The 20,042-nt window shown below is 46.1% G+C and overlaps 1 protein-coding gene across 9 annotated transcripts in view; it reads left to right on the top strand.

Moving 5' to 3' along the window:
* Ptk2b (PTK2 protein tyrosine kinase 2 beta) overlaps positions 1–20,042 on the top strand; it is a 127,844-nt gene that overhangs the window by 50,977 nt on the left and 56,825 nt on the right. For 7 of the 9 annotated variants that reach the window (XM_017315926.2, XM_017315930.2, NM_172498.3 and 4 more), the window contains exon 2: positions 16,572–16,812. In XM_017315926.2, coding sequence (XP_017171415.1) covers positions 16,609–16,812 — 204 coding nt within the window. In that variant the 5' untranslated portion in view covers positions 16,572–16,608. Of the gene's footprint in view, positions 1–16,298; positions 16,354–16,571; positions 16,813–20,042 lie in introns of those variants that run through there. The other 2 variants (XM_017315928.2, NM_001360233.1) reach the window with 2 other exon arrangements.

Raw genomic sequence — 20,042 nt, 5'->3', positions numbered from 1 at the left:
TAGCCTGGCTTTGTGCTAAGAAGACTGGCCACTCTCCATGGTCTGTGTGGAGAATACAGGAAGTCAGACTGTAAGAAAGAGAGCTCCAGGAAGAGGCAAAGCTTTATGCGTGTGGGACAGACGGTACATATCTTTAAATACATTTAACCAATATAGCAGCAAGAGAGCTTAAAGTCGTGTAACTGCATGGGATTCTAAATGTGGGTGTGTTTTTATGTAGTTGCAAATTCCATTCTCTGTGGCTTAACATTTTTATATACATCTTTTCACATACTACTACTCTTGTATTTTTATCATGGCTCATCTCTATGTTATTGATACTGCTGAAATTTCCTTCTGAGCTCTTTGTTCTGGTTCTCACCATTCCCCTGTGGTAAGCAGTGAACATCTTTGTACAAACAATCTACTTTCCTCACCTCAGACCCATGGAGTGTTCAGGTTAGCGTCAACCTTCAACTAAATACAACCTAGAAAGGCCTGGAAATGGAATCTCATTTGAGGAATCACCTAGATCAGACTGGCCTGGGGCATGTCTGTGGGGATTATTTTAATTGCTAATCGATGTGATTGGGCACCGCCCACTGTGGGCAGCACCATTCCCTAGGTTTCTGGTCCTGAGTTGTATAAGAAAGCTAGCTGAGCATGAGCCTACCTGCCGGCCAGCAAGCAGCATCTTTCATAGTTCCTGCCACACTTCTTTAAGTTCCTGTTGACTTTCTGCAACAATGGACAAGGATGTGAAATCCTAAGCCAAATAAAACCCTTTTCCCCCAGAAGTCACTTTTTGTCAGAGTGGTTCTTATCAAAGCAATAAAAGTGAAACTAGGACATGGGACATGTTTCCCAAACCAGGTTAGCAGGTGTGAGTTATTTAGTATTTAAAAAGGTTGCTCACCAGAAAGCCAGTTCTGAGTAACTCACCAACCCATCAACATGTAAGTTTCTTTTGTTTTCCCTCTGGGTCTCTTGGCTCCTTTAAGTTGTTTGCAGTTGGTTTCTTAAAGTTGATTTCATTAGCATTTTTAACCACAAGGGTTTCTCCATCTATTTTTAACTTCCCAAGTCTTTTCACACACAGGTGGCATCCTGTTTGCTTGACGGGGCATCTGGATTGTTGTTTTAGTTGATTGCCATTAGAACGAAGGCTGGTTGCTGTAGTGTACAGATGGGGACATCATGCTGTTTGACGGTTTCAGTGTCTGTTTACACAATGCAGAACTTTGGTGTAGACTGGATTTGTAGACCAGCAGCAGATTGGAGGCTGGCAGGTGGAAGCTTGTTCAAGAGGATGTTTTTGTGGGAATGGGGAGGGCAATGCCTATGATGAAAGTCTTGTGTTTATACTTTATAGGATTTTTTTCTGAGTGCTTGGGTTTTCTCTTTTTTTTAAGTTTTAATTTCATTTGATGATTTTTTTTTGGTTTGTTTTAACTGCATGTACATCTGTGAGGGTGTCAGAAGCTCTGGAGCTGGAGTTACAGATGGGTATGAGCTGCAATGTGGGTGTTGAGGAATGAACCCAGGTCCTCTAGAAGAGCAGTCTGTGCTCTTAACCACCGATCCATTTCTCCAGACCCTCGAGTTTTCTTTTTAATTACCATTTTTTTAAATTAAATATATGGATCACATTAGATCCCTTAAATAAAATTCTCTGTACTCATCTTACTATACACGCCACTCTGCTGAAGGCCTGCATTCCGGTCAAGGCTGCATAGCTAGCAGCAGATGATGAACTTGGCGAGGAATTTTTGTTGAAGCGATCATGTCTAGGAGCCATGTCAGAAAAGCCACGTGCAGCTGAGCTACCCTTTGACACTCAAACACATCCAGAGCTGCAGATCCCAAAGTGGAGCTTCGGCTGTGTATGGACGAGGTGTGTTGGGTGAGACGGGAACGTAAGTTCTTGCCCAGCATCTGCCTCTTAAGAAAGGGGACTCTACGGTGGCTGGCTCCATCAGTTTTCCTTAATGCTCCAAGTGGGAGAGACATCTATCTGCCTTAAGGACTTGAGCAAAGCAGCGAGAGCAAAGACTAGTAAAAGGGGAAGCCTGCGCAGCCGGGAAGGCTCCTCATCTAGGTGCTTACCAGCCAAAGATGGAAAAGACCTGAAAGACATTCTCTCTGTCCTGAATATTTACAGATTCATCATTTTCTAAAGTAATAGGATAAAATAACCATTTGTATATTAAGTGTATTTGTTATCTTGGGTTCAGTATAGCACCAACAGGAGGATAAGCATAAGCTAGATAGAAGTGCCACGTCCTTTCTAGGAGGAGCTGGAACACGCTTAGATGTTGACATCTGGAAGGTCTTAGAATGAGTTGCTTGCAGACACTGAAGGACGCCTGCATGTAAATATAAAGACTCTTCCTCTTCCCCTCCTTCCCTCAGTCACAGTTTAAATCTTGGCCAAAATTAATAAATCAGGTCTGTCCCTTTGAAGGTCAAAAGAGGGAGGAAGGACAGCTGGCTCCTTGGGACACCTTGCCCTTATCCACTGATCTGCTTTTGACCTGCCTTGGCACAGCAAAGAAAAGGATTTGTCAACAGCTTCCGGGTGTTCAAGGGAACAACTGAGAAAATTAAGTGGTTGTGGGTGGGGGGTGGGGGGTGGGGCTAAGAGAGAACAGTCAGCAGGACCAAGAGGCAGCCAGGGTTTGGAACCCAAGGGAGCTTCTAGACCTTTCTCAGAGCCAATCACTCCAGGCATTGTAGCTAGGCAAACTTCCCACCTGTAGCCCGAAACCCAAGAAGGGTAGCAGAGCTAGACAAGCCTCTCCAAATACCCCATGCCAATCTCTACTCTCATAACATTCTGATGACACCCCAAAACCTGCCAGCTATAGCTCCTCCATGAGCTCTCAGCTTGGCCATAGCAAGATGAAATCACTCCTGGTCTTCAATCTGTGGCTTGGTTCGTGGCAAGGACTCATGCAGCCCTGTACCCATCAGACACTGACACTCCATCTTGTCTTCCCGAGCCTTTCTTCTCCCCTGTGCTCAGGGATCTAGAACTTTGGACTCGGTCAGGAGTCCTTCACCCTGGAACAAAGACCCTCAAAACCTGTGGCCCTTAATAAGCAGAACCCAGCTATAGCCACAAGTGTACAAAGCCCAGGGGAAATTTTTTTGGAGTTTTCTAGGTAGTGCAACTATGCATTAACTTCTGATAGACCACATTACGTTAACAAACAGTGAGTTACAGTACAGTTAACATGAATCAATGTTAACTGTTTTTAAACCATGGAGCTGCTAAGTCCAATCTCCCCCACCCCACAAGGGGAAGCTTTTACTTATTTATCTGTACATGGCAGGATATTTCTCTGTAGCACAGCCTACCCTCAACTTGAAAATCTGATAAACCTCCATCTGTTTTTGTTGTTGTTGTTGTTTTTGTTTTTTTGTTTTTTCAAGACAGGGTTTCTCTGTATAGCTATGGCTGTTCTGGAACTCACTGTGTAGTCCAGGCTGGCCTCGAACTCAGAAATCTGCCTGTCTCTGCCTCCCAAGTGCTGGGATTAAAGGCGTGCGCCACCACTGCCCAGCTCTCCATCTGTTTCTTGAGTGCTGGGATTACAGGTGAGTGCTACGATGACCAGCTTAATTTTTTAATGTTTTGTCTATAAGAAGGATTTACCCATTTTACAAGTTAATCTTGCCTTGTCTCACTGTGTGTGAAGATTTTGAGAGTTTGTGTGTGTGTGTGTATGCGCGCTGGAAATAGGGGTGGAAACTTGACCACCTCAGGTATCGTTCTTCATGTGTTGTCTAGCTTTTTTTTTTTTTTTTTTTGAGACAGAATCTCTCACTGGTTGGAACTCACCAGCTAGTCTAGGATGGCTGGTCTGCTTATCCACCTCTACAACAATGGGATTACAGGACTAAGTTAACACTCCTGAATTGTTTTGGGTTTTCCTATTGGGTTCTGGGGAGTAGACTGCATGCTCATGTATGCAAGGCAAGTATAGTATTGACTGATCCATTCCCTGCCAAGAATCTGCTTTGGTCTGCCATCAGTGTCTTCTCTTTCAATCTCAACTTGATATACCTCATTCAGTAACTACAAGCTCTCTCTATGGAGTTCAAAGGCATGGGCAGAGACAGCTAGAACACTCATCTTCCTCCTACTAGATTCTCATGGGCATTTGACTAACAAGAGTTGTTTGAAAACTTGTGACTTCCCCTGCTTATCATCTGGCCTGCTCATTAGCCTCTCAAGAAGATGTGATGAGAACTCAGTCAGATGCCCAAAGCAAGCTCTGGTTGCATATGGTTCAGGCTTCCCTACCCAAACACCAATTTTGTGTTCCACATGATTGCATGTGGAGCAGTCAGGGAAGAGTTAAGCCTGCCTGGACTGATGGATGCCAGAGAGTGTGGGTTCTGAAAGGTTTTCCAGCTCTGAGAGGAGCAAGTTCCTCTATAGAAGACCTGTGGCCTGCTTCTGCTTCCAAGCACCTTGTGCCTTTCTCTCTTGCCAGACTAGGTAGAGAAACCACTGAGTGAGGTAGGGTTGGGGGGGTCAAAGGTCATGGGTAGGCTGGTAGCCTGTAACCAGGAAACCTGCCCTCCTTGCCCCAGCTCTTACACTATCCAGACAGGACAAGGCTAGACTGCACTCTCATGAGCCCATGGCCATTTCTCTGCCATCTGAGAGATCATACAAGTGATTGAAAAGGGCCATGATGGAAATAGTTACAGCAGAGAAACTGGCACATGCTATGAACCAAGGCATCCCTGTGTACTACCAGGAGCTGAATACTCACTAGGCTTTCTCCTAACCACCCCTGCTGCCTCTGAGGTCATACAGTGAGTCACCCTATTGCCAGGTTATAGTTATTAAAAATAAAAGTTTCCCCCCACCATATGAAGTTCAAATTCTTTAATAACACGTTGCCACTTTCTCTGGTCTTGTTTCTCAGTGACCCCCTCTCCCACTCTTATCCTCAGCCCAGTATGTCATTTCATTTCCTGATCTTCTGAGTCATACTTTGCAGAGTCCCAAAGCCCAGTGAGCAGGTCCTGCTCGGTGTTTGTCAAGCAGAACACTTAAGGACACTTTGGGGCCCGTATCATGCTATGACTGGTGCATGGGTATGTGTGTGTGTCCATGTGTGTGTGCATGTACATGTACACACACACACACACACACACACACACACACACAAGCAGGTGCTAAATTCTTTCTTTTGGATTATGGATCTCTTTTGGATAGAAATCCTCTTTTCTTGTCTTCTTGTTTTCATTTAATCAACCTCTGGCATAGCTCCAGAGATTCAGAAAAGTGGAGGAAAGGAGGACAGAGTCAGAGAGGGTAGGGAACGGGGAGGAAGAGAAGATGAGGCACTCTACAGGAACTATCCACTTTGATTGTCTGAGGCAGGGTCTCCCATTGAAGGTCGCTGACTAAGCTAAGCTGTGAGCCTCAGGACCTTCCTGTCTCTGTCTTCCCTGCACTAGAATTTTAAAGTGTGTGTGTGTGTGTGTGTGTGTGTGTGTGTGTGTGTGTGTGTGTGTGTGATGTTTTTATGTGGGTGCTGAGGATTGAATTCAGCAATCCTCACGCATGTTCAGTGTGCACCAACCGGGCTCTCTCTAGGCCCTGCTTAGCTTGAGAGGGAAGGTCTCCATAGTTCAGTTTGACCTGAAACTCATGTTCTCCCCACCTCTGCCTCAGTGGTGGTGTTGCCTGCGCCACCATGAGTGCTAGCGATTGTGGAAAGCAATGGAACCCAAAGGTCAAACAAGAGGGAGAGGAATCTGGCCAGCAGCAAGGAAAGCCTTGAACGAATGGGGAGAACCAAGGCTCCCTTAACAGGAAGGTGAAGCGCCTGGTTTCTGGTGCTCTCTCGGAGCCAGCTGACCTGCAGGGAGGCAGGTGTTGGTAACAGAAGGCTCCAAGTGGGTAATGGGCGCGGGGGTGGGAAGCAGAAAATGTGGTGGAGTCTCAAATGCTTTTTGAATTACGCTGAATTATAGCTGGCAGTAATCACAACCTTCCGGGTTCATTCCTTTGCCTTGGGAAGAAGGGAAGAGATTAACCAAATGACAGGTTGGGGGGTCCCAGGGCTGTAGAATGCTGGCCCCACAGGAGCCTGGGGGTTGAAAGGACCAAGTCAGTGGGTGCAGCATGGAGCCTGGGGCACAGCTGGGTCCAGAAGCTCAGGAATGACTGCAAGGTCACGACAATTAGTTAAGTGCCTGTGCCCAGCAGGCCCTGAGATAGGAAAGGCCTGCCTTCCCCATTTTGTTGATGTGGAAACAGCCAGGGGAAGTGACTCAGAGACAGAGTGGAAACAAAGAGTGCCTCTCGTGATATTCTGACTTCTGTTGGTCTGAGTGGCTGGTGCTTGGGCTCTCTCCCGTGGGGCTTCCTTCCATGGAACATACTTCTGTATTCTCAGGTCAGGCAGGGGAACTTGAGTGGGCAGAGCAGGAACTCGGGGAGTCTGGGAGGCTTTCCAGGTGAACAGAATGGACACAGGAAGGCGAGCTTGGTTATGAAGGCAGTCTTTGGGCTGGAGAGACAGACTGGGCTGCAGAGGCCACCTCATTTACTGCTGAGTTGGGCTTGGAAAACCTGGCCTTGCTGTTAAATTAGCTTTCCAGTTCTTTCTTTAGCTAATTCTCAGGCACAAACAAACAAGCAACATGTGTATTGCAATGCCCCTGATTCTTCAGAAAGACTCGGTAAATAGATAACATCAGCTTCATGTCTCCATAGAGAAAACGGACCTAAAAAGGTCACCTGGTTCAGGTGGCATAGCTGATAAGCTGCAGAAACCTCAGACCAAAATTGCCAAAAGTTACTGCTGGCATTTCATGAAGGAATGAGCCTTGTTTTGTTTTGTTTTTTTAAATTAGGTATTTTCTTCATTTACATTTCCAATGCTTTCCCAAAAGTCCCCCATACCCTCCCCCCTTCTGGACCCCCCCCCCCCCACTTCTTGGCCTTGGCATTCCCCTGTACTTAGGCATATAAAGTTTGCAAGACCAATGGGCCTCTCTTTCCACTGATGGCTGACTAGGCCATCTTCTGCTACTTCTGTGATTGCTAGGCCCCAGCATAGACTCACAAGAGACAGCTATATCAGGGTCCTTTCAGCAAACTCTTGCTAATGTATGCAATGGTGTCAGCGTTTGGAGGCTGATTATGGGATGGATCCCCGGGTATGGCAGTCTCTAGATGGTCCATCCTTTCGTCTCAGCTCCAAACTTTGTCTCTGTAACTCCTTCCATGGGTGTTTTGTTCCCAATTCTAAGAAGGGACAAAGTGTCCACACTTTGGTCTTTGTTCTTCTTGAGATTCATGTGTTTTACAAATTGTATCTTATATTTTGTGTATTCTAAGTTTCTGGGCTATCCACTTATCAGTGAGTACATATCATGTGAGTTCTTTTGTGATTGGGTTACCTCACTCAGGATGATGCCCTCCAGGTCCATCCATTTGCCCAGGAATTTCATAAATTCATTCTTTTTAATAGCTGAGTAGTACTCCATTGTGTAAATGTACCACATTTTCTTTATCCACTCCTCTGTTGAGGGGCATCTGGGTTCTTTCCAGCTTCTGGCTATTATAAATAAGACTGCTATGAACATAGTGGAGCATGTGTCCTTCTTACCGGTTGGATCATCTTCTGGATATATGCCCAGGAGAGGTATTGCGGGATCCTCCGGTAGTACTATGTCCAATTTTCTGAGGAACTGCCAGACTGATTTCCAGAGTGGTTGTACAAGCTTGCAATTCCACCAACAATGGAGGAGTGTTCCTCTTTCTTCGCACCCTCGCCAGCATCTGCTGTCACCTGAATTTTTGATCTTAGCCATTCTGACTGGTGTGAGGTAGAATCTCAGTGTTGTTTTGATTTGCATTTCCCTGATGATTAACGATGCTGAACATTTTTTCAGGTGCTTCTCAGCCATTCGGTAAGGAATGAGCTTTGTAATACAGAAGAGAGAGTGTGATTCGAGAATGAGCAGATGTCTTTTAAAATGAATACATTCAACACTGGGAGTGACAGCCAATACCTGTGACTGCCAGACTCAGATGGCCGAGCAGGAGAAAGTGGAAGGCCAGGGCTAGACTGGGCCAGGATATATCACAAACAAACAAACAAACTAATAAACAAATAAACATGTGGTGACATACACCTGTACTCCTAGCATTTGAGAGGTGGGGCCAGGAGAACCAAGAGTCCAAGGTCAGGAGCTAGGCTATGGCTATAGAGAAGAGCACTTACGATGCATACATGAGGACTTGAGTCCCCAGCACACTTGAATCCCCAGCTGAGCATGGCTTCATATATCTGTAACCATACCGAGGGGCAGAGCCTGCGTATATCTGTAACAACAGCATTGAAGGGCAGAGACAACTGTCCCAAGAACTCACTGGACAGCTATTATCCTGGGTGATGTGTTTGTGGTTTTGTGAGACTTCACCTCAAGGTACTAGGGAAGAGAATAAATGAGAAAAGACATCTGATGTCCTTCACTGGCTGCATGTATCCAAGTGCATACATACGCTCACCAGCATACTCATATGCATGTAACTCCCACAGAGAGGTGTATCCACACACTCCTAACTCTAAAAGAGAATTCAAGGTTCCCTATAGCTGCATAGCAATCTCAAGGCCAGCCTTGACACGGAAGACCTTGTCTCAAAAAAGCAAAAGCAAAAAAAAAAAAAAAGCCTTCAAAACAGAACAAAACCAAAATCAAATCCACTGGGTCACAACACGAGTTTTCTGCACGATCCTTATATATCAGATTTTGTGGTAGACACATGAAAACATTGTCATGGCCACCATCTGTCTCCCAACCACAATTTGGAAACTCTGATTCACGCAACCTCCATCTCTAACCATCAGAGCCAGTCAGTGGCTGGGCCTTAATACCCAGGCCCTCACTAACAGCAGTGGACGGTGACACCAACCTGGTAGCTTTGGTAACTGGTGTTAGTCAGCAGCGCGGTTGGCATGATGTCAGGCAGATGAATGCTTACCCACTTGACTCATTCAGATGTGGGTTTCAAACTTGTCTCCAGGGCCGCTGTGCCACATCACTGGGCTATCCCTCACTGTGGACTTTGGAGTCGGGCATCATGGTAGCCTCAAGTCTTGGCCACTCGCTGGCTCTGTGGCCTGGCAAAGCTGACCTCTGTAGGACTCAGTTTCTTCTCATAGTACATAAGGACAAGTCCCATCTGCAGAATTATTCTGGGAAATCGGGTTACTGTGTGAACTCCCTGTTATGTGATGGTAGATGTTCCATAAGAGAGAACACTGCCTTACAATGTCCACCTGACAAAGGACTTTCTTTTCCTGTGGTGATCCCCAGAACCTTCCTCAGGCTGGGAATGCAGAGCTTGGTAGTATAGCTGAGTCGTCTGGAAGAGGTTTAAATCTTACTTCAGTCCCACCTCCTTTGGGCAGGTAGATGACTTGCCGTTCAGGAAGGGCATCATTGAGTTTCTTCCAGAAGATTAATAGGGGCTCGGAGACTCAATAGGCCCCTGAAGTATCCTTTGAAAGTTTGAGCCAAGAAGTTCTTGTAGCCAATCAAAATGTTTCCTGTTTTAATTTGGGCCCATTTCCTTGTGTTTGTTATTCTTTGCCTGTAGCCTGGGCAGTTCTGGGGCCTAAGAAGCACACTGAAGCCCACTGGTGGCTCAGAGCCAAGGGTTCACTGGTATCATGGTATGGACACGCCTTGGACACCACTTGGAGGGCCGAGGGCAGACTAGGATACAGGGTGGAGTGGTCACCGGTGGTGGGAGAGCTGAGTCTGGAGAAAAGGGTAGGGCTTTGGCTCATGAACTGAGGGGTCAGGGGACTTTTCAAAGGTTAAGGCAACAGATGAGAAATTCAAATAGCCAGGAGGTGCAGGCAAGTTCCTTCACGAGTACTAGGAGCCGACGGTTTGTTGGTCACCGTCTCGTCCTGACTTGGAATTCAGTGGTATACAGTGATGGCTTGAAATCAGCCATGATGGGAATATCTACACCATAGGTGGGAAAGGCTGAAGACAAACACTTACCCCTGTAAAAGGCACCTGGCAGAAGGAACAGGATACTGGAACGTGGTGGTCACATACGATGTTGGAATATAGGCAAGCGATAGCCAGGAAGTGATTTCCCTTTGTGTCCTACTACTATTAATGGACTCCCATTCCTTCTCTCCCTTCACAAGGCTTCCAGAAGGTAAGCAGGGTATTATTGCCCCATGTTATCAGTGGGGAAAAGGAGGCTAGGAAAAGTTAAGCCATTTGCTGGGTCTCGCGGAATTTTTTTTTTTTTTTTTTTTTAGTTCTGGAACAGGGTCACAGGCAGAGTGAGGAAGAGAGACTGGAGAATCTAGGTAAATCTCAGGCCAGAAGGACAGGCCTTCCTAAACACTACCGTCTGGTAACTCTGCTTTGGAGAGTTTGGGTAAATCATTATAGATTGTTCTCTGTGGAAGGAGTCTGGGCAATTTTTATGTGTTAATAGAGATCTGGGCACTGCCTTGTAGGCTAGGGTCTTCAGACTCAAATTCTGTTTTCATTTTTAGTTTGTTTTTTTTTTTGAGATTTATTTACTACTATAAATAAGTACACTATAGCTGTCTGCACACTAGAAGACACACCAGAAGAGGGTGTCAGATCTCATTACGGGTGGTTGTGAGCCACCATGTGGTTACTGGGATTTGAACTCAGGACCTTCGGAAGAGCAGTCAGTCAGTACTCTTACCCACTGAGCCATCTCACCAGCCCTCATTCTTAGTTCTTATAGGACCAGTGGAGACAGTCTCTCAGGGAAGGTCTGGATTGTGTTTGGGCTGCTGAATGCTGCTTGGCACATATGTTACTGCAGCTTTATGTCATTCTACCCTTGGAGCAATACTGCCTTTGTGTGTGTGTGTGTGCGTGTGCGTGTGCGTGTGCGTGTGTGTGTGTGTGTTTTAAGGTTTTTCTAGAATCTATAGTAATTCTGCTGGTTTCTTCTGCAAATGTGTTTTCCCTGGGACAAAATGCAGAACTGAGGGGCCCACATCAGGCTGAAGGTAAAAGCGGATCATGGGTAACCAGAATGACTTTGCTAACATATTTCTGTCAGCACCCTGTGGGCCATGAGCTCACTGGGCTAGAGGAAGCTGCCGAAGATAAGAAATCCACATCCTCTGGGCTTACAGGCAATGGCTGACTTGTCAGCTGGTGTGGGCTGCTGTTGCTCAGAGGTACTGGGTCATGGTCAGGATTTGGGGACAGGATGCTCACTGTGCTAGACACTGGTCAGATTCGGAAATGGGTGGGGCTCCCAAGTATACCAGGTTGTAGTTATACATGCATATATACATAATACATACACACATAAACACATACATACATATACACACATACATATTCACACATACATATACACATGCATATGATTATGCCTATACCTATACATACATAATACATACATACACACACATATACATACTTGTTTTTTTAAGAATAGTTTTAGGCTTACAGCAAAATTACAGGAAATGCAAAGAATTCCCATAATGCCACTCATCACCACATGCACGGCTTCTCCCATTACTAATCCCATACTGATACCATTGTGGCCTTCTCTTGTCGTTTAACATCAGACTTTATCCTTCCTGTGCTGTCTACAAGACAGATAGAAGTATGACGATCCTTATGGAATCATGGTAGACTGAACATTTCCATTGTCTGAGCATACTCTGTGCTCTCTGTTCATCCCTCCCTGTCTCCTCACGGCAACTCCTGGCCTTAAATTTAATCTTTAAACTTTTGTTTTTCCACAACTGGAACCATACAGGATGTACATAGACTTCTCTTTTACTTAAAAAATATTCATTTAGCTGTATGTGGGCTCCATGCCTTGAATCTCAGCACTAGAGAGGCCAAGGCAGGTGGATCTCTGTGAATGTGAGGCCAGGTTGACGGACACACTGAGACCCTGCCTCAAAGAAAAAATATAATCACTTTAGGTTCTTCCATGGAGTTCATATCTTGACAACTCTTCTCTCTTTGTGCATGCATGCTTGCGTGTGTGTGTGTGTGTGTGTGTGTGTGTGTGTGTGTGTGTGTGTGTGTTTGCAAATGTGTTCCTATACATGCGAGTAGCACATCTGTGTGGGAGTATGCAAGCATCAATGCGCATGAGCATATTGGATCTCAGGGGCTTGGCCAGCAGCCTTGGGTCTTAGCAGAGTGTAGTCTACCTTCTTTGAAATAAGCTCTCATTGACCTGGAACTCACCAGGTAGGCCTGTAAGGCCCAGATTTCCTGTCTCTGCTTTCTCTAACAATGGGGTGATAAATGCATGGCACCACGCATAGCTATTAAAACAACTACAGCAACAACTCGAGTTCTGGGGAGAGTTCAGGTCCACGTGCTTGCATAGCCAGCACTGTGCCGTCTTTACCCAGCCCCAACTCTTCTCTTCAGTGTGAATAAGAGTTCATTGTGTGGATACCAGTTTGCATATCCATTCACCTTGACTCATCCCGCATTTTGGTGATTACAGATAAGACTGCCATTCCTCGTGAGCAGGTGTTGGCGTGGCTGTTAAGTTTTCAAATACTTCGGGTAAATACCAAGGGAGAGGATTCCGTGATGGTGTGGTAAGAGGCTGCCAGGCTGTCTCCTAATTCTGGCTGCAACCGTCACGTTCCCCCACATTCTTACTGCAGTTTTCTCACTGACTCCTTGTTTTGAATGGAAAGCAAAGCTCTCCTCTAGGAGCAGCCATAACAGTGCAGGCTCAAGAGCATCTGAAGGTCTCGTTCCTAAGTACCTGACACTTTGCCCTGGCCGTGTCTAGGCATAGACTTCAACCTTCTGCTTTATCTTCAAGCAGGTATTGCTGCCTCCACATTCCTCAGTACTCAGTGACACATGACAAATGACCATGGAGTGTTCCCCAGTTCTCACCGTTGGATCTTGAACTTTACCAATACATTTTAAGCCTATTTAAGTATTCTCTCGTACTTGTCCAGCATTTCAGGGGGCATCTGGGGGTGTCTAGGATGTGCCTACTGATGCTGCAGCCCTCTGAATGAAGATGCTACCTAGACTGAAGGGGCACCTGATGGGATCACTAAAGACATTTCTCTCTTTCTCTCTATGTAAACCTCTCTCTATGTATCCCTATGTCATACCAGCATCTTGGGGGGTTAGAATTTGAGCATATAAATATTAAGGGACTCATGCATTCAGTCCATTGCAGATAAGGTCAAGTCCCTGGGGTTGTGTGTCATAGGTCACTCCACTTCCCCCCTCAGATGCCTGTCTCCCAATCCACCTTTGTGAAAGCCTTGTGTACAACTTACCACATACAAATTGAAGCCTACCAGACCAGCAGATCCTCAAGCCAGCAGGCCAGCACTTCCTGGAGCATATGCAGTTGCTTGTTTGTACTCCTGACTAGGACTATGCTATTTAGGGACTAAGTACCCCCCCATCTTCCCAATCCTAATGTACCATTGCCATCATCCCTCCTGGGCCCCCTCAGGCCTTGCCACTTCAGTATTCTCCCTCATCTCCCAGCTGCCTGTTCTGCATCTTTGCCTAAAGGCTTTCTGGCATCTCCCTTGTGCAGAACTGACAAGAACTGCCAAGAACACTGAGCATATGAAGTGGAGTAGACATGCTCCCAGCTCTCCCTTTCTCTGAGTGAGATGTGGTCGGTCCATCCTGGGCTCCCCAGTCCCCTCCAGTTCCCAGAGGATTGAAAGGGGGCTTGTCCAAGATTCAGTACTCAGCACAGTCCCCTTTTCGCCTGTCTTTCCTTCAATGCCACATTGTTCTACGCTCCTGGGGGTGCTTCCTGCAGACACCCCTCAAATAACTTCTGAATTCCTTCAAGAAGAATTTATATGGATTGTTACTGTAGGGTAGAACACTAGGGTCCACTATACATAGAGGGATTATTGAGAGAGGGGGGTTACATATAAAGAGAGAGAGGTATACATAGAGACAGGTATACAAATTCAGATAGACTTCTAGAACACATATTCTCCTTTCTGTCAGTCTAGTCCCAAGATGTATCCACCCTTGTGAGCTCAGCCTTGTGCTCCCCTTTTCTGCTTCCCCTGACCCCAGAGACATGTCTTCTTTCTCCCTGAATTCTTACAATACCGCCTTTGTCCCTTCCTAAAACATATCTCCTTTTTTGTTGTTGTTCTTTGGTGTTGTTGTTGTATGGGTATACACACATGTACATATGAGGTATGTGTGCACACACAGGTAGAGGTAAGATTTGAATGTCTTTCTCTTTCACTGTCCATTTTATTCTTGGAGACAAGATTTCTTGTGGAACTGAGAGCTTGTGGATTCAACTAGACTGGCCAGCAAGCTCCGAGACCCATCTTTTCCTCTCCACAGCCTCCATTGCTGGGGTTATAGGAGCACATCACCATACCTGGATTTTATGAGGTTACTGGGGATCTGAACTCTGGTCTTTGTACTTTATTGACTGAGCCATCTTCCCAGCCACTGCTTTATTGTTTTGTTTTAAAGGAATAGTTCCTTAGAGTAATGACTATTCAAATCTTTCCAGGTACCTGGATCAGTATAAATAAACAATCATAGGCTATGTTCTGCTTCTAAAATACTTGACTCCATATTTATATTGTTACTCTGCCAGCTCCATTATTTTTCCCTCCTAATTCCTGGTGCAGGCAACACCCCACCACCAAACTACACCCATATGAGAATGCACATCTTTTATCTCTAAGAATAACTCTCAGACCTAGGGCTTAGCTCATTCTAGAACTAGCTGGGTAGTTTTCTGTTTTGAGACAAGGTCTTGCTCTGTAGATCAGGTCAGCCTGACATTTATGACAACCCTCCTTCCTCAGCTTCCCAAGTGCTGCAATGACAGGTGTGAGCCGTCAGACCCAAGTTTAAGGTGATCGTTAGAAAAATTCTTGGAAATTAAGACCGCCTAATCCTCACCACAGACACATTCAATACATGCACAGAGGGCAGGGATTGGGGGTACACTGGTGACCCCTGTACAAGCCTCAGCTGATGTTGCCAATGCATAGTTACAACTTTTCTTACTTCTTTGGACATTCCCCCACTTTATAATTTTATACATTTATTTATGGTGTGTGTGTGTGTGTGTGTGTGTGTGTGTGTGTGTGAACCCATGTACATGTGCAGACAGTCACGTGGTGTACAAACTACTCTCTGGAGTAAGTTCTCTCCTGCCACCTTGTGGGATTGAGAATGGAATTTGTGGGATGGTCCTGCATCTCTCTGCTGAGCCATCTCAATAGCCTAATCCCTTGCTCTAGATCAGGAGAAGTCAGTCCTTGATAGTTCTGTTGTTTAACCAGGGATTTCCCAAGCTTCTTTGAGCATAAATCTCTTCTCTGAGCCTGCCTTCTTCCTTCCCCTTCCCTCTGGTTCTATCTCCTCTCCTCCCCTCTCTCACCTCCCTCCCTCCCTCCCTCCCTCCCTCCCTCCCTCCCTCCCTCCCTCCTTCCCTCCTTCCTTCCTTCCTTCCTTCCTTCCTTCCTTCCTTCCTTCCTTCCTTCCTTCCTTCCTTTCTATAGTACTAGAGATAGAAATCAGGACGTTGTGCACACCGGTCGTGTAATCTATTATGCATACTTCCCAGCCCCAGGGCAAACTCCTTGCAGAACACTGTATGCTATTTTAAAATACAAATGTAGTTAGTGTTTAAGTTTGAAAATAAGGGCTCTGTGTCACTAGCCCTTCTGAAGTTTCAAAAACCTATGTCCACTGGTGATTAAACTAGATTAAGACAGCTGAGATTCAGGCTGAATTACAGATTGCACGGATTCTTAATTTACTTCTGTGTCAGTACTGTGGCCAGGCTGTCCTCAGTACAGGCTGCAGTGTGCAGGAGCCCAGACTAGCTCTATCTGTCATGCAAAACAACTTTCTACCCTAAACAGCAGGGAACCAGCCAAGGGGCTTTTTTTCCCTAGGCCAGCCTTTCTGTGATCCCTGGTACTCTATGTGGTGAGTTCCTATGAGGTCCAGGCCTCCTATATGAAAACTCTAGCAAGTACTGAGGTTGTGAGCAAGATCAGTCAAGTTAATGGCCTGTACCTGATCTGGGCACTTTATCTTCTTCTCTGTACATTCTCTTGGGGCCACCGACCCCCAAGTTATGTTTCTTCTCAGATTTTCCTCTCCACTCCTGTTTTCCTTCTCCTATTTATCACAGCCTCACTCCCTGCTTTTTCTGCTCTGCTGTGTCATGCCACAGCCGCCTCCTCTCGCAGCTGCCTCATGTGCTAAGTGTGGGCCTCTTGCCTAGGAGCCAGTGTCGGAGGAGAACAGGGAAGGAAATAGGGCCAGAAGGCAGAGCTTGCGTGCTTGAGAGTGAGTCTAGATTATATACCTGGATGTTTTATCAAACTGGCTCCCATGCTTCAAAGCCTCCCCAGTCGAAGCAGCTGGAGGCCTTTGCAGGGAGTTTTCAGGATTAAAAGAATGGGCTGTTGTATCCATCCTGGGTCTTGTGGGTGTGCCAGCCTGGGGGATGTGGCATGTGGCTTGCAAGAGCTCACTCTGTGGCTGTCTCTCTGTTGTCTCTGCAGGACTGCAATGTGCCGGTCCTAGCTGCAGTCTGAGAGGATGTCCGGGGTGTCTGAGCCCTTGAGCCGTGTAAAAGTGGGCACTTTACGCCGGCCTGAGGGCCCCCCAGAGCCCATGGTGGTGGTACCAGTGGATGTGGAGAAGGAAGACGTGCGCATCCTCAAGGTCTGCTTCTACAGCAACAGCTTCAACCCAGGGAAGAACTTCAAGCTTGTCAAATGCACAGTGCAGACAGAGATCCAGGTAAGGGTGGCGGCCTCTGTTCCTCAGCTGCTCTGCTCCTCCTTCCACTTCCTGGACAGATGAGCAACCCTTCCTGAGCCTAGCAACTTCTTCTAGCATTGTCTGGGCAGGGCAGATGTTGGCATCAGGAGAGACATTTTCAGCTTGCTGTACCACTCTCCTCTAGCTGTGCATGCAGGGTTACACTACACTGGCCTGTTTTAACTTGCCTTTATTGAACATTTACTATATGTATCCCTGTGGTCAGTTTCTCAACATACATGCTATTGAATTCTCCCATGAGGAGACCCAATAAGAACATACCCATTCTCTTCCAGAACATTCCTTCATGATGGCCCTCAGAAGATTGCTCTGGAGGGCTCATAATTTGAGCAAAGGAATTGGGTACCTTGGGGGAAGTCTCCCCAGGCCCAAGGGGGCTAAATTGGCTCTGTCACTAGCCCTTCTGAAGTTTCAAAGACCTATGTCCACTGGCGACTCCTTTCATCAGTGCTATGGTAGTCCTAGCTGCCAGGTCACTGTGCTGTATCTTGTACAATGCACACTACAGCTCACACACCAGAATAGGATGCATTGATGAACACGCTGTCTCTTCCAGTTAGCATCCTTGCTTCAGTTGGGTAGACTTCTGTTACCCATAGCTGATCTGATTAGGGTTCTGCTTGCCCGTCACGTGTGAGGGTGTGTGCAGAGAGTAAGGAGGCCCTTTCCTCTGGCCTCTGCTGATACTCAAGCCTCCTTTGGGTGTCCCATTTCTGCACACACCTTATGCCATCCACCGCCAACTCAACCTGTTTGTTTCCAAAAGTTAACTTGATTTCCAAGTAGTGAGAAGCACCATAATGACCCAATTTTGATGACAAACGAACACATCTAGCTATTCCCACTAGAATGTGTTCTGAGGATGTGCTGAAGGACAGATGGAATTGAAGTCGTGGCACAACTGTCCATGGGGAAAAAATGGTGGAGACAAACCCAGACACTATTGCATAGGCCAGCAAGATTTTGATGAAGGGATCCTGGTATAGTTGTCTTGTATGAGGCTATGCCAGTGCCTGGCAAATACAGAAGTGGATGCTCAGAGTCATCTATAGGATGGAACACAGGGCCCCCAATGGAGAAACTAGACCAAGGAGCTAAAGGGGTCTGCAACCCTATAGGTGGAACAACAATATGAACTAACCAGTAACCCCCAGAGCTTATGTCTCTAGCTGAATATGTAGCAGAAGATGACATAGTTGGCCATCACTGGGAAGAGAGGCCCCTTGGTCTTGCAAACTTTATATGTCCCAGTACAGGGGAATGCCAGGACCAAGAAGTGGGAGTAGGTGTGTAGGGGAGCAGGGCGGGGGGAGGGTATAGGGAACTTTTGGGATAGCATTTGAAGTTTGAAATGTATATAAAGAAAATATCTAATTAAAAATACCTTAAAAAAAGAAATGGTGGAGAATGGCAGGAAGGTTGTTTTAGTGAATAGAGAGATTTCAAATGTGGCACAAGCTATATGATTCTAAGTATCTAAAGGAGAGGTGGGCACAGATAATGAAGGTGTAGAACACACGCCTTGGAAATCCAGAGTTAGACTGGGGGCTAGGGAGCGGCATGTAGTTGTTGTTTGCTTGGTTTGGTTTCTAAACATGGTCTCACTGTTTAGCCCGGGCTGGCTTCATATTCACTCTGTAGCACAGACCAATCTTGAACACATGAACACCATACCTCAGCTTTCCAAGTGCTAGCATTACACATACTCAGGCTCACACACATAGTTCTTAAGCAGGAGATCTTCCTGGCTCTGTAGTTACTTAAGGTCAGAATGTATGACAGGCTACGAGTGTCTGAAGAATTCTCTGGAGGGGCACAGGGACAGAGTGGATAACAAAAGAGTGACATAACTCTTTTCTTGGAACTTATACCCAAGCCTTTTGATTTTCCCTGCTTGCAATGTTTCCTACTGTCAAAACGTAACCTTCTAATGCCATCCTGTTATTACAAGCTGTGACTTTAAAACCACCTGGACTAACAGTCATGCCAGGCTCCAGCTGGATGGCTTATGTGGGCTTGGATCTGAATGCGTACGGAATCTGTGTGCAGATTTCCCTCAAGAGGACCATGCCCACCTGTTGCTTTGCTGTAGGGACTCAAGATGATAAATGAGAATTACCTAGCACACAGTGGGTTAAGTACCTGGCACATAGTGGATTCCAGGATCTGGATCCGTTGGTAGTCTGGTTTATCATTGCTCTGCACAGCTATCTCAGAGCTACCAGTGTTCCACAGGAAAAAAAAACCTCAATTTTTTTATTTATCCACTTATCTGTCTTATTTTCAAACTTAGACAGTAACTACATTTGTATTTTAAAATAGCATACAGTGTTCTGCAAGGAGTTTGCCCCGGGGCTGGGGAGTATGGCATAATAGATTACACGCCCAGTGTGCCCAAGGTCCTGGTTTCTATCTCTAGTACTATAGAAAGGAAGGGAGGGAGGGAGGGAGAGGAGATAGAACCAGAGGGAAGGGAAAGGAAGAAGGCAGGCTCAGAGAAGAGATTTATGCTCAAAGAAGCTTGGGAAATGCTTCATTAAACAATTGGGAACTGGATAATAGCTTAGTGATAAGGCACTGGCCCATCACTGGGAGGCCTTAGGTTCTATCCCTAGAACATACCTCTCAGCCCTTCCTGAAAATCATGAATGGAGTCTTTCACAGCAAGACTTCTCAGAACCCTCATGTTTACCTGATGAATTACTGAGACAGAGCCATATGTGGTACTTTTCATTTGCCTAAAGGAGTTCTTTGTAGGCAGGACTTGTTGATTCTCTGGCAAGCCTTTTAAGACACATTTTCCCCACCCCCCACCCCACTCCACCCCACCCCTCCCTGCTCCATAGCAGAACAGGAGAGACTGAGAGAGAGAGTGGGCTATGGGCTGGGAGGTTATAGTTACTAATAGGACAGAAATGTGGATTTTTACTAATGGAGTGTTGGGGCACAAAGATAAGTTGATAGTTCTGGCCTGTATCAAGAAGATAGAGTCAATAGAAACTGATGATTAACTAAATGTGGGAGGGAAGAAAAGGAAGGAGACAAAGATAACTCAGACTCTGGCTTGGGCAGCAGAAGGGGTGCTCAGTGCCATTCATTGGGACGAGAAAGGAAGTCCAAGCTGAGATTTCAGCTTCACGCCTGTTCTGTTTGAAGCACTCTTGAAACACCCCTGTGGATAGACATGG

Source organism: Mus musculus, chromosome 14, assembly GCF_000001635.26.
Source record: "Mus musculus strain C57BL/6J chromosome 14, GRCm38.p6 C57BL/6J".
In the NCBI taxonomy this organism is placed as follows: Eukaryota; Metazoa; Chordata; class Mammalia; order Rodentia; family Muridae; genus Mus; species Mus musculus.
The sequence above is the reverse complement of the archived record's forward strand: the minus strand, read 5'-3'. Positions and strand labels throughout refer to the sequence as shown.